General features: G+C 36.8%; 1 protein-coding gene across 1 annotated transcript in view; it reads left to right on the top strand.

Moving 5' to 3' along the window:
* Positions 1–15,943, top strand: part of LOC116810676 (probable C-mannosyltransferase DPY19L2) — a 136,373-nt gene that overhangs the window by 39,256 nt on the left and 81,174 nt on the right. The window contains 1 exon segment of the mRNA XM_058439576.1: positions 4,244–4,303. Coding sequence (XP_058295559.1) covers positions 4,244–4,303 — 60 coding nt within the window.

Raw genomic sequence — 15,943 nt, forward strand, 5'->3', positions numbered from 1 at the left:
TAGTTCTTCTTTCATTCCTGGTATTAGATGTTTGTGTTCTATTTTTTTTTCTGATCAGTCTGGTTAGAGGTATATCAATTTTAATAATTTTCTCAAGGAACCAGCTTTTGGTTTCATTGATTTGCTGTACTGTTTTTGTTTTCTGTTTCATTGATTTCTACTCAATCTTTATTACCTCATTTCTTTTGCTTACTTTGGGTTTTGCTCTCCTTTTTTTCTAGGTTTTTTTTTAAAGGTATAAAGCAAGGTCATTGACTTGAGACCTTTCTTGTTTTTTGTTTTTTGTTTTTAAACACAGGTGTTTAGTGCTATAAACTTTTCTCAAAGCACTGCTTTATCAGCATCCTACATATTTTGATAAAGTGCATTTTAAAATTTATTTCATGTTATTGTCATACATTTTACTTAAACATGTGATATAGAAATCTCAATAAATTTTTGTTTTTATTTAAACAGTAAATTACCTTTTAAAAGTATTTAAAATTTTTAAAACGTTATATATTTACCCCATAGTTACAATTTTCAGTGCCCTTTACTTGTGTACAGCCAGATTGACCTACTGTGTTCCTGCTGTCTGAAAGACCTCCTTTAACATTTCCTTTAGTGCAAATCACCTGGTCATGAAGTCTTTATTTTGCCTTCATTTTTGAAAGGTATGTTTCCTGGGTGTAGAATTGCAGGTTAACAGCAATTTTCTTTAAGAATTTAAAAGATGCTGCTTGACTTGTCTTGTTGTTTGCATTTTTTTCTTATGAAATCTGTTGACATCCCTAAGCTTTCGTCTGTAAATAATACATTACTTCTCTAGCTGTTTCCAGCTAGAGATAAGATTTTCTCTTTACCACTGATTTTGAGCAGTTTGTTTATATAATGTGCCTTACTATAGCTTTCTTTATGTTTCTTCTATTTGGGATTAATTGAAATTCTTAGATTTAGGTTTACAATTTTTATCAAATTTGGAAAACTTCTGGCCATTATTTCTTCAAATATTTTTCTGCCTCCCCACCTCACTTTCATTTAGGGACTCTAATTACATGCATATTGGGCTGCTTGAAATTGTTCAGTGGTTCATGGAGCCTATGTTTATTTTTGTTCTTTATTTAATTTTGGATAGTTACTATTGCTGTGTCTTCGAGAGTTCACTATTTGTTTTTCTGCAGTATCTAACCTGTTGTTAATCACATCCAGTGTATTTCTCATTTAAGTCATTGTAGTTTTCATATCTGGAAGTTCATTTTGGATCTTTGAAGTATTTTTGTGTCTCTAGTTAACATGTTCTCTCTCTGTTACCACTTGTTCACCATGTGTAATACAGTTATACTAACTGCCTCAGTGCCTCCACCTGCTAATTCTGTCATCTGTGTCAGTTTCAATTAATTTTTACTTCTCCTCATATTGGGGTTGTGTTTTCTTAAGTGTTTGCATGCTTGGCAATGTTTACTTTGATGCCAGGCTTTGTGACTTTTACCTTGTTAGCTGCTGGATTATTTTCTTATTCCTATAGATATTCTTGAGCTTTTTTCTGTGATGCAGTTAAGCCACTTGAACATAGGCTGATCTTTTAAGATTTGTTAGCTGGAATTAAAGTAGTGGTTAGTTTATGGCTAAGATTGCTGCTCTCTGAAGCAAACTCTTCTGTGTAGACTACCTGATGTGCCCTTTGGCTGCACTATTTTATATTCCCACCAACAGTGCATAAGCATTCAAATTTTTCTACATTTTTGCCAAGACTTGTTACTTCTGGTTTAGTTTTGGTTTGTTTTGTTTTATAATGGCCATCCTAACAGGTTTGAGGTGGTATCTCATTGTGGTTTTGATTTATATTTCCCTGATGATAAGCGATGTTGAACATCATTTTAAATACCTGTTGGACATTTGTATTTATTCTTGGGGAAATGTTTATTCAAGTCCTTCACTCATTGTTAATAGAAATATTTGTGTGTGTGTGTGTGTGTGTGTGTGTGTGTGTGTGTTTTGCTATATTCATCAGAGATACTGGCCTGTAGTTTTCTTGTAGTATCTTTTTCTGGATTTGGTATCAGAGTAATGCTGGCCTCATAAAAAGTGTATAGAAGTGTTCTCTTCAGTTTTTTGGAAGAGCTTGGGAAGGATTGGTGTGAATTCTTATTTAAATGTTTCATAGAATTCTCCAGTGAAGCCATCTGGTTCGAGGTTTTCCTATGTTGAGAAAATTTTTGTTACTGATTTAATCTCCGTATTAGTTATAGATCTGTTGAGATTTTTTTTGTGTTTTCATAATTTACTCTTGGTAGGTTGTATGTTTCTAGAAATTTATTTCTTATAAGTTATCTAATTTGTTGGCATATAATTGTTCATAGTTGTCTCTATAATCTATTTTGCTTGGTATTTTAGTTTTTTAGGGTGAGAAAGTAAATGTGGTTCCTGTTATACAAACTTGGACAGAAGCAGAAGTTTCATTCTGATTGATTTTAGTTACTTTGGGTGAAACATTACCATGTTTCAATGAGGAAGATATATATATATGTATATATATATATACACACACATATATATATACACATACATATATATACACACATATATATACATATATATGTATATATAAAATGATACTCAGAAAATACTTCCCAGTATTCCTTCCAGCACATTCTCTCCACCTTTCTTTTCACCCTGTTACTGCTTATTCCCTGTAGGTAAGAAATCTCATTAGTTTTCTGGTTGACCCATTTAGTTGGGCTTTTTTGAGTACTAATAACTGTTATATGTATTTTTTTATATCTCCTCTTGTTATATTAAAGATAGACTTTTGCACTTTTTTTTTTGCATTTAACAACATATTTTTTGCATTTAACATCTTATCAGTTCATAGAGATTTTCCTCATTCTTTCTGGTAGTTTCCTAGTGTTCTACTGTGGATTTACTGTAATTCAGTCACTCTCCTATGTCTGGGCATTTCGGTTGTTTCCTAAATTTTGCATTTACAAACAATGTTGCGATGAATAATCTATACATTTATATTTTCCTATTGGAAGTTTAGTAATCCTGGCTCACTTTGGGAATTTCTACACCAACTAAATGATACAAAATTGGAATCCAAGTCTAAATAATACGCAAGTCCGAGAATTCAGTTTCTCATGAGAGCACTGTTTTCACCCCAAACTTGGGAATAAACAAATAATCTATCAACTTGTAGAGATGATAAGTGAAGTATTCTTAGTCACTGTGTGTCTTAGTCAGTTGGGGCTGTTATAACAAAAGTACCACAGACAGGATGGCTTAAACAACAGGAATTTATTTCTCACAGTTCTGGAGGCTGAGCAGTTCAAAAATCAAGGTGCCAGCTGATTTGGTTTTTGGTGAAAGCCCTTTTTGTGGTTTGCAGACAGAAGCCTTTTTGCTGTGTCCTCACATGGTAGAGAGAGACATCAACTCTCTAGTCTCTTGTAATATGGGCACACTAATCCCATTCATGAGGGTTTCACCCTCATGACTCAATTACTTCCCAGAGGCCCACCCTCCAAACACTATCACACTGGGGATTAAAGATTCAGTCTGTGAATTTGAGGTGGACACAAATACTCAGTTCATAGCACTGCAGGTATAGTTTTGAGGACCCTAGCTTTATGTATTAGTCTCAATTCCAACTTCTTACCTTGCATAGACCCAAGGCCTCTTCTGCTGCCCTTCCCTTACAATACAAGCCTATAGTTGGAATCTTATTCTACAGGCCTTTATAAAGACTGCCAGGGGTGGTGGTTCTCTGCTGATTAATATTGTATTTTTAAAAAATAATATTTTTTCTAGCATCGGAGAAGTTCGTTCTCTTTCACATGAGTATACATTTTTTAAACATGTTTAAATATTTTATTCAGCAGTTTGGAGAGGAAGGATTTTCATGTTAGTTTAGTTCACTAATGTTGCTGGATAATTCACATACAGACTTGCATGGATGCTCTCATCTGCTCACAAACCATTTATCTTTATAGAGGAATTACCCTGCAGAAAATGGCCAGGTTGTCTAAGTGAGGAAATAACTTGATTCAAGAGGCAGCTTTTTGACACATAAACCATTTAACTCTCACCTCAAGGAAATTTGCCAAAATTTGTCCAAAATTTGAAAAATCAACAGTTAAGGAGGAAAATGGCTGGTGATAGCTGAGATGGAACAGGGTGGTTATATAATTTTTGAAATGTACCATTTATACAAAATATAAATGTTAATTGTATTGAATTGTTTCATTTTCCCTTATGTGCATTTTAGGCAATAATTCTAAAGAGAAATGAAATTCAAAAATTGGGAGTATCTAAACTCAACTTTTGGGTAAGATTCAATGTTTTTAATGCAGTTCATTTAAATTCTACTTTTTATTTCTATAAACTGAACACAGTTAATATGCTTTAAAATGCTAATGATTTATAGTTAATAAATAGCTACTGTCTTAAAAATAGCTACTATCTAAGGTAGATAGACATGTAAGGAAATAGTCCTTAGCAAGGACTAGAAATCATTTTCAAGAAGTTAGCTCACGTATTTCACAGCTAACTTTCAGGCCACTCTTCCTTTATGTTTCATTCTGCTATATCCATACAGCCTTGCTTTTTAAAATTTGTTTGTCTTGAGTTTCTCTCTTTAGCTTCAGTTAAACTTCCCTTCAACATAACTCAAGTTTGTAGTTTCTTTCCAGCCTTCTCCTTTTCTTTCCTCTGCATCTATCCATCATCTGCCTCTCTTTCCTTCTGCTTCCAACTTTAGACTCTATTACTTTTGTCCTTTTAACATTTTCCTTACGGTCTCCCAGCCCCGTCTAATTTGAACTCAGCCACTACCTAATTTTTGTTTGGCTTCTTCCCAAATATGCAGATGGATGGCCCATATTACCTCCGTGGTTTCCTAGTAAAATAAGTTATTAGGCTGGTAGTGCAACTCCTAAATTCTCTTAATATGAGACAGACGATATTCTTTTTCTCTGGTCTGTGATGTACTTCTGTTAAAAAATAAACCCTGGGCCACACACAGTGGTTCACACCTGTAATCACAGCACTTTGGGAGGCCGATGTGGACACACAGCTTCAGCCCAGGAGTTTGAGACCAGTCTGGACAACATGGCAAAACCCCATCTCTACAAAAAAATAGAAAAACTAGTTGGGCATGGTGGCATGAGCTTGTGATCCCAACTACTCAGGAGGCTGAGGTGGGAGGATTGCTTGAGCCCAGGAAGGTTACGGTGAGCCATGATCACCCCACTGCACTCCACCCTGGGTGACAGAAGAAATGAACTGTATGTTTACATGTTATATATTGAGAGGATAAGTCTGGAAATGTTACAAGTTGAGGAGTTAGGCTCCTACCTACAATACAAGAGGACAAAATAGAAGGAGTTGCTATTTTCTCCTTGTTGGAGACATTCTCCCATCCTTTATGGTGAAAATATAGAAAGATTTGTCCACTAAGTTGTTGAATGAATGACATGATGCTTTTTATGTCTTTTTATTATTCTTTATTGGTTCTATCAATTTGACTCTTTACCCAGGCCACCTGTCCTTAGGCATGCAGGCTTTGTAGAAATTCACATGTTGACATTACACTTGTAATATATAATTCTTTCACTTCAGAAAAATTGAGCAATTTAATAACTCAAAAGAAGGTCAGAATTTCAGTTGCAAACTGTTGAAAAATGACAATAAATAGAAGAGTGTCCATAAACATCAAAAAAATTCTGCCAAGGCTGCACTCAAAGGAAAATTTACTGTCTTCATTTTCAACAACATTTTCAGTAGTAGACTGGAAAGAACATGAATTGACTAAGTTTTAAATTCAAGAATATCAAAGAAACAAAAAATCTAAGTAGGGAAAAGTTGAGATTTAACCAAATGTTCAGCTTATGTTTTTTAAGCTTCCGTAGGTATTATTTTCTGTTTTTAACTCTGTATATCTTTGGCAAAGATAAGTGTTTATTACACACAATCTGAACACGGTATTTTTAGATCTAAGTGATTCACTTTAGAGTTTAACGTCAATAGAAGCAAATTCACTGTTTAATGGGAGACTCGAGTTTTAGGTGGCAAGGTAATTATTGACGTGAGCTCATGCTGAAATTTACAAAGGGGAACTTTGTGTGCATCATGAGGCATGAGAATTATTACAAGAAGGGAAATGGAACCTCCAAGATAATCTAAAGCTCAGTACTAAGGCCAGATAAGGATAGTATGAGAAAGGATATTCTTACTCATGAGCGTAGATTCAAATTTTCACCTAGATTAAAAACATTCCTTACACACAAAAGTATAGAAGATTAGTAACTCAAGAGCAGCCGTACATATGATAAAGATAATCCATTCACGATAAAACTGGCTTATTCTAGGAATCCAAAGATGTTTCTGGAAAATCCAGAAATGTAAGTTATCACACTAACAGATTAAAAGAGAAAAATACGATCATCCTATTAAATGCAGAAAATAAAATTGATAAAATTGAACACCCATTTATAATGAAAAAGTTTAACACAATAGAAATAACAGTTTTCTCAACCCAGCAAAATTCTTCAGCAGTCATTAGTCTTACTGATAATAAGGTATTTAGAGTGTTCTATTTAAAATCAAGATAAAGATAAATGTGCTTTTTCACATTTTATTAAAGTCCAAACTAGCCTAGTAATGCAAGAAAAGTAAATAATAGGAAAAGGAAAGAAACAGAAAGAAGGAAAATGTATTATAGTATCAGTATTTACCTAGAAAGAATAAAATAATTGACAAATTATTAGGAATTAGAAGAATTCAATACCATGGCTAGATATAAATTTAATATTCAAAAATCAATTGCATTTCTATTCTTTGGCAACAAACAGAAAACATATTTTTTAAAAATATGCCTTATGTATTAGGAAGAAAAATGCATAGGATCTGAATGAATCTAACAAAATATATATAGTATTTGTATGGAAATTTATTTTAAAAATTCTAAGACATAAATAGAAAAATAAAACACATTTATGTGTATGAAGTTTCATGTAATGCAGTTCTCTCCAGTTGATGTTCAGATTCAAAGCAATTTCAGCAAGATTGTCTTGCAGGTCACTTTTCGCTAAATGATGCTGGAATAGTCTATCTATATAAGAAAATCCATATGTTATACACAAATATCAGTCCCAGGCCTAGCCGTTTTGAATGTTCCTAAGCTGGATGTCTTTTTGACATGTCTTTATAAGTTTATAATGCTCCAGGCTTTTCTTGATTTTCCTTGTGCTAGCCTTGGAATCAGCCATTTTTTCCAAGGAGCCCTGGTTCCTTTTAGAGGAGAATGGTATTTGGAAATCAAGACCTGAGTGGTATGTGCACTCATTACTACCAGTGTGTCCTTGTTTCTAGGCCCTTTCGCTGCACGTATGCATGCACGTGTGTGTGTATGAAATAATGATTTCATAACTGTAGCTCCAATCCCAGCCCAATGCTATAGAAAGGCAGACTAGTTAGGTACCTCAGAACTCACAGAAAAACACCACAGCCTGCCATCTCCTGAAACTCCATCCAGTGGCAGAAGACACTCAGAAAGAGGGTCCAGGGAAATGCTCTCCATGCTGTGGGTCTGGTGTCTACTGTTCCCTCCAGGGAGGCTGCCCATGCAGGTAGCAGCAGCAGGGATCTAACAGGTGCCCTGCTAGGACTAGGCAGCCCAGGAAAGAGCCCTCTGCCCTCTGCTGACCCCCTACCCCACAACCTGGTGTCTCTCACCCTCTACCCCATGTCAACAGGACATGGGAAGTACATTCTTCCTGCATCAGCAGCATGATTTGGGGCGGAGACGGAGCACCAGGGCACCAGATGAATCAAGCTGACCAGAATAGCACTAGTGCTGCAAAGGCTCTGAAAACTAAACTGTCATTGTAACTATAGCACACAGAAGTAGGCCAGGACTTGCGTGATAAACCTAAAAACAAAGTGACTGTCTGCTGAAATAGAAATTTAAAATAGGATCCACAGTCTCTAACATAATATAAAAAATGTACTGGACACAATAGAAAAACCACTCATCATAGCAAGAATGAAGAAAATAACAACTTGAATGAGAAAAGACAATCAACAGGTGTCGACACTGAGATGAAATAGGATGTGGGGATTATTTGACAAGAGTTTTAAAGCAGTCATCATGAAAACACTTCAATGAGCAGTTTTAAATACTCTGGAAGCAAATGAAAAGGCTGTAAGATCTCACCAAAGAATTGTTTTTTTTTTAAAGAACAACTTTGTGATTATAGAACTGAAAAATACAATCACTGAAATTAAAATTCAGTAAATGGACTTGGTAGTGGAGTGAATATTACAGAGGAAGCAGTCAGTATTCTTGAAGATAGAACAATAGAAATCTCCCAATCTAAATTGAGAGAAAATCACAGGAAAAAGGACAGAGCCTCCGGGACCTATGGTGTAGTAACAAAAGATTTAACATTTGTATCATCAAAATTTCAGAAGGAATGGAAAAAGAGAGTGGGGCTGAATAGTATTTTAAGAAGTAATTGCTAAAAACTCCCCAAGTTTGGTGAAAGACACACCTGCAGAGTGAAGACACTGAGCGATTCCCAAGTAAGACAAACCCAGAGAAATCCATGCCAAGATACATTATAAGTTAACTTTTAAAACTGAAAGAAAAAATCTTGAAAGCAGGTACGGAGAAATGACACATCACCTACAGGCAAAACTGACTTGAATTGTAGCAGACTTCTCATGTGAAACTAAGGAGGCCAGAAGGTTGTGGCAGAACATTTGTCAAGATGAATTACATATCCAGTGGATGTTTCCTTTAGGAATGAAGGGGAAATAGACATTTTCCAATCAAGGAAAATTAAGATAATTTGTGGCTAGCAGAGAACCTTAAAGAATGGTTAGTTGAAGTTCTTTTGTCAGGTTTCTTGAAGACCAGATGGTTGTAGATACGTGGTTTTATTTCTGAGTTCTCTATTCTGTTCCATTGGTCAATGTGCCTGTTTTTTTACCATGACCATGCTGTTTTTGTTACTGTAGACTTGTAATATAGTTTGAAGTCAGGTAGGCTGAGGCCTCCAGCTTTGTTTTTTTTTTTTTGCTTAGGATTGTCTTGGCTATATGAGCTCTTTTTTGATAGCATGGAGGCAACCCAAATGCCCATGAATGATAGACTGGATAAAGAAAATATGGTACATATATACCAGGGAATATTTTGCAGTCATAAAAAGAAATGAGATCATGTCCTTGGCAGGGACATGGATGGAGCTGGAAGCCATTATCCTCAGCAAACTAATGCAGGAACAGAAAACCGAACACTGCATGTTCTCACTTACAAGTGGGAGCTGAACAGTGAGAACACATGGACACAGGGAGGGGAACAACACACACTGGGGCTTGTCAGGGGTGGGTAGGGGGAGGGAGAGCATCAGGAAAAATAGCTAACGCATGCTGGGCTTAATACCTAGGTAATGGGTTGATAGGTGCAAAAACCACCATAGCACACGTTTACCTATGTAACAAACATGCATATCCTGCACATGTACCCCTGAACTTTAAAAAGTTCTGAAAACAAAAAGGAAATGAAAGAAGGAATCCTAGAATGCAGGGAAGAAATATAAAACAGCAAAACAGATACAGAGAGGGGTAGATATAATAGATTATTCTTCTCATGAGTATTTCCTTTAGTGTACTTTTTTTGCTTTGTTATTCTTTATTTAGATTTTTAAGTCAAAGATTTAATTCATTGATTTTCACTCTTTCATTTTTATTGATAAAGCTTTTGAGGCCATGAATTTGCTTCTTATCCTTGCTTTAAATGTCTTCCTTAGTTTCCATATGGAAATGGTATTTGCCTGCCATGCTTGCTGCCATCATTCTATTTTTCACCTTTCTGAATCTGTTTTTATTTGTCTTCCCTGTGTAGCATAAGTTGAGTCTGTCTTTGCTTTGTGAGATAATGTGAAAACTTTTGTTGTACGTTTTATGTGTATTTGACTATATTTGCTTTGTTTCTGTATGTGATTCTCTTTAAAACTTTTTGTATTTAAGAAGGTTACTATTATTTCCTCAATTATTGCATATTTGAAACTTTTTTTATAACGTCTATACTCAAATGACAGATTGGCTAGATATAAAATCCTTGGTTCTCACTTTTTTTTTTGAGATGGAGTCTTGCTCTGTCGCCCAGGCTGGAGTTCAGTGGCGTGATCTTGGCTCACTGCAGCCATAAAAAAGGATGAGTTCATGTCCTTTGTAGGGACATGGATGAAGCTGGAAACCATCATTCTCAGCAAACTATCACAAAGACAAAAAGCCAAACACCGCATGTTCTCACTCATAGGTGGGAATTGAACAATGAGAACACATGGACACAGGAAGGGGAACATCACACTCTGTGATGTGGGGTGAGGGGAGGGGGGAGGGATAGCATTAGGAGATATACCTAATGCTAAATGACGAGTTAATGGGTGCAGCACACCAACATAGCACATGTATACATATGTAACAAACCTGCACGTTGTGCACATGTACCCTAGAACTTAAAGTATAATAATAAAAAAAAGAAAATAAGTCGTTATTACCTAATAAGTTTTAAGGTATGTAGTCTCTGCAATTTATAGTTTCACCCTAAAGAAATATTGGTACAAATATACCAAGGAAACCAATTACATGAATCTTCACGGAAGCATTATTTGTACCTGAGGAAAAAAAGCTGAAAACAACTCAAGGGCCCACCAACAGAATGGATAAAATGAATATTTCCATACAATGTAATATTGTAAATGAGTAAGTGTGATCTACAGTCAAAAGCGTCAGCAGGAACCAATGTCAAATAGACTGTTAAAGATAAAAAACTAAGTCATCAAGGGGATGTGTGTGCATATCAATATATATGCCATTTACATAGGGCCTAAAAGCAAACAAGACAGCAATATTATAGAAGATATAGTGTGGCAAAACAGCGAAAGCGTAGGCATAGTTAATTCAAAACATAGGCTGGTGATCACTTCTAGGAAAGACTGCAATACAGGAGAAGCCCTGGGTGCTTCAGTGTTAATATTCAATTTCTTGGTGTTAAGTATACAAGTGTTCATTTTATAATTCTTTAAAATGTGTGTGTATATATGTATATAATGCTTGATATACATTCATACTCTTCAAAGTAGGGCTTTGATTCCTCATCAGTGGTTCTTAAACTTCATGTTCTCTTTAGGTAGCTCTGGGTGCTTAAATAAGCATCAAGAATTGTTCTGATGACACGTCCAGCTATTTAAATAAATGTTCAAATTGTAGATTTTATTGTTTCCATTTGTGCAATGTATTTTTTTCCTTCCAACTTCTATTTTAGGTTCAGGGGTACATTTGCAGGTTTGTTATATAGGTAAATTGCATGTCATGGGGTTTGGTGTACAGAGTATTTTGTCACCCAGGTAATAAGCATAGTACCTGATAGGTATTTTCTCAGTCCTCGCTCTCCTCCCACCCTCCACCCTCAAGCAGGCCCTGGTGCCTATTATTCCCTTCTTTTTGTCCATGTGTGCTCGATGTTTAGCTCCCACTTATAGGGAGCACATACAGTATTTGGTTTTCTGTTCTGTGATAGTTCACTTAGGAAACTGGCCTCCAGCTCCATCCGTGTTGCTACAGAGGACATGATCTCATTCTTTTTATATGGCTGTATAGTATTCCTTAGTATATATGTACCACATTTTCTTTATCCATTCTGCCATTGATGGGCATTTAGGTTGATTCCATGTCTTTGCTATTGTGAATAGTGCTGCAGTGAACATACATGTATATGTGTTTTTATGGTAGAACAATTTATATTCCTTTGGGTATATATCCAGTAATGGGATTGCTGGGTTGAATGATAGCTCCATTTTAAATTCTTTGAAAAATCTCCAAACTGCTTTCCACAGTGGCCAAACTGGTTTACATTTCTACCAGCAGTGTATAAGTGTTCTCTTTTCTCCAAAACTTCACCAGCATCTTTTTTTTTTTTTTAACTTTTTCATCATAGCCATTCTGACTGGTGTGAGACGGCATCTTACTGTGGTTTTGATTTGCATTTCTCTAATGATTAGTGATAGTGAACATTTTTTCATATGCTTGTTGCCTACATGCATGTCTTCTTTTGAGAAGTGTCTGTTCACATTTTTTGCCCATTTTTAATGAGGTTGTTTGTTTTTGCTTGTTGATTTAAGTTCCTTATAGGTGCTGGATATTAGACCTTTGTCAGATGTGTAGTTTGCAGGTGTTTTCCCCCATTCTGTAGGTTGTGTGTTTACTCTGTTGATAGTTTCTTTTACTGTGCAGAAGCTCTTAGTTTTATTAGATCCCATTTGTCAATTTTTGTTTTTGCTGCAATTGCTTTTGGCATTTTCATCATGAAGTCTTTGCCAAGGCCTATGTCCATGGCCTTTCCTATTTTCTTCTAGGGTTTTTATAGTTTTAAGTTTTACATTCAAGTCTTTCATCCATCTTGAGTTGATTTTTGTATTGTGTAAGGAAAGAGTGGTACAGCTTCTTAAAAATTACTTGATTGTGGCCGGGCGCAGTGGCTCACACTTGTGATCCCAGCACTTTGGGAGGCCGAGGTGGGCGGATCATGAGGTCAGGAGATCAAGACCACGGTGAAACCCTGTCTCTACTAAAAATACAAAAAATTAGCCGGGCGTGGTGGCAGGCGCCTGTAGTCCCAGCTGCTCAGAGAGGCTGAGGCAGGAGAATGGCGTGAACCCGGGAGGCGGAGCTTGCAGTGAGCCGAGATTGCGCCATTGCACTCCAGCCTGGGCGACAGAGTGAGACTCCGTCTCAAAAAAAAAAAAAAAAAAAATTACTGGATTGTGTTTCATAGGGTTTTGAAAAAAAGATGTCATTCATAGAAATTGCATTAAAATTCACATCTCTCAGGATGTGTTTCTTCATCTGTACATAGGTGATAATAACTACCTCATAGAATTATGAGGATCAAGCAAGATGTTCCAAGTCAATGTGCATTATTAAGGGCTACACATGTGATCCATTTTAATACCACCAGACAATAGACCAACTTTGAATTGGATGTTAATAAAAAAGCTATGATGTATTCATAATCCAAAAGAGCAATAAGATTATTTATATTTGACCTTGAATAATTTTTTGAGGAGCTTTTGCAGATACTGGCTTCCTTAGTATGCTTGCCTGAGATTAAAATATATATTGACTTCCTTATTATGCTTTTCTGAGATTAAAATTATTTTATATCCTTTGAGCACATGTAGATAATGGCCTTTACTTTTAAAATTTTCATCCAAGAGATACATATAACTCATATATAAATATTGATATTATTCAGATGAAGCTGCAAAGCCAGTTCATGGAATATACTGGATTGAATCATATCCAAGAACATACGAATTTTATTTAAAAAGCACCTCAGCTGGCTGGACGCAGTGGCTCACGTCTGTAATCCCAGCACTTTGGAAGGCCAAGGCGGGTGAATCACGAGGCCAGGAGATCGAGACCATCCTGACTAACACAGTGAAACCCTGTCTCTACTAAAAATACAAAAAATTAGCTGGGCGTGGTGGCGGGCACCTGTAGTCCCAGCTATGCAGGAGGCTGAGGCAGGAGAATGGCGTGAACCCAGGAGGCAGAGCTTGCAGTGAACTGAGATTGCATCACTGCACTCCAGCCTGGGTGACAGAGCGAGACTCTATCTCAAAAAAAAAAAAAAAAAAAAAAGAATACCACCAGAGACTAGGTAATTTATAAAGAAAGGACGTTTAATTGTCTCATAGTTCTGCATGGCTGGGGAGGCCTCAGGAAATTCACAATCATGGTGGAAGACAAAGGGGAAGCAAGGCACATCTTATATAGCAGCAGGTGAGACAGAGAGAGAGAGAGAGAGAACGAACCAGGAAGTGCCACACTTTAAAACCATCAGCTCTCATGAGAACTCACTCACTATCATGAGAACAGCATGGGGGAAACCACCTCCATGATGCAATCACCTCCCACCCAGTTCCTCCCTTGACACCTGAGGATTACAATTCGAGATGAGATTTTGGTGGGGACACAGAGACAAACCATATTATTTCAAAGTTCCACAGGTCTCTAGAGCAGGTGCAAAATGCTGCCAGTCTCTTTGCTAAAGCATAGTAAGAGTGACCTTTACTCCAGTTCCCAACATGTTACTTATCTCCATCAGAGACCATCTCAGCCTGGACTTCATTGTTTATATCACTATCAGCATTTTGGTCAAAACCATTCGACAAGTCTCTAGGAAGTTCCAAACTTTCATTCATCCTCTTGTATTCGTCTGAGCCTTCCAAACAGTTCCACCCTCAGCCTGTTACCCAGTTCCAAAGTTGCTTCCACATTCTTGTAGCAGTGCCCCCCTACCTCAGTACCAATTCTCTGTATTAGTCTGTTTTCACACTGCTATGAAGAATACCACCAGAGACTGAGTATTTATAAAGAAAGGAGGTTTAATTGACTCATAGTTCTGCATGGCTGGGGAGGCCTCAGGAAACTTACAATCATGGTGGAAGGTGAAGAGGAAGCAAGGCACATCTTACATGCGGCAGGCAACAGAGAGACAGAGCACGAAAGAGAGCAAGCACCAGGAAGTACCACACTTTAAAACCATCAGCTCTCGTGAGAACTCACTATCACGAGAATAGCATGGGGGAAACTGCCCCCATGATCCAATCACCTCCCACCAGGTTCTTCCCTTGACACCTGAGGATTACAATTCAAGATGAGATTTTAGTGGGGACACAAAGCCAAACCATATCAGAGTCTTCCTCTTAAAATTCATGGGAAGGTCATCTCTGTCTAATATCTCTCTGACGCTTCTTTTGGCAGTACCACTAAAGATGTTTCCATCCCAGAGAGTAGATGTGGAGGATGTCAGATTCAAAGACAAAAATTTATTTGTCATTGGTTTAAACCATAAAACCATTTACTATGGTTTTAATATTGTGAATATCTGTTCTGATCCCAAGAAATCATCAGTCAAGCAGAGAAAAATAGAACAATCTATTTGTAGAGTGTCTAAAACATTAATTCTATCATTTTAGTAGATGATATATGTGACCATCAACATCCAGTCATTTCCTGAATAATACAAGACATTATAATTTACCTTAGAGTGAAGCTGTTCTTACAGAATTTACATTGTGCAATTTTGCTTTTTCACATGAATAAATTAGGGGCTCAGGAAGTAGAAGGACAAATAAGGAGGAGCAGGAAAAATAATTCAGGTAGGACCAGTGATCCATGGAGGATCCCCAAGTTCAGGTGAAAGCGTAGAATATATCTGAATGTGAGAGTTGGGCCAAAGACAGACTCATTTAGCCATGGGCTTACTGATGTGTGATCAAAGAAAAATAAGTCTGAAGGGCATTGGAAACCCGGGCAATGGTCATGGAATAAATGGATAGTCAAATACTACTAAAAATAATAATAATAGCCATCATTTACAGGCTTACTGTTTGCTAGACCCTTTATCTATTATGTAACTTAATCTTTAGGACATCTTAGTAAAACTGTTTTGCAGATGAGAAAATCGGGTCTCAGAGATGTCAAGTGCCTTTCTTAAAGCCCTCCAACTAGACAGGGGCAAAGCTTGCAATTAGATTTGGGCCTGTCTGATCCATTGATACAATCAAACAAAACCATTGTGCCCTGGATGGAAGTCATTAATTTAAGGCGAAGTAGAACTGGACACCTAGAAACTAAGAGATCCAGGAGTTCTCATTGTATATTTGGGACTAGGTGGTAGAGGACATGAAGAACAAGGAATAGCTGGCTGGGAATAAAAGCACTGACCCTCCTGCAAGAGAAAAGTAAGACAGAAACTCTGCAGTTGAAGAACCCAGATTCCAAAGGTTATCTCAAGCATTGTTTCAAAAATTGTTGACCAAGCAAATTACTCAGCTCTTCTCATCCAAAACCTTCTCGGGCTTGGCGTAGACCTGGAATCCAGGACAGGACT

Source organism: Hylobates moloch, unplaced genomic scaffold (assembly GCF_009828535.3).
Source record: "Hylobates moloch isolate HMO894 unplaced genomic scaffold, HMol_V3 SCAFFOLD_1, whole genome shotgun sequence".
NCBI lineage: Eukaryota > Metazoa > Chordata > Mammalia > Primates > Hylobatidae > Hylobates > Hylobates moloch.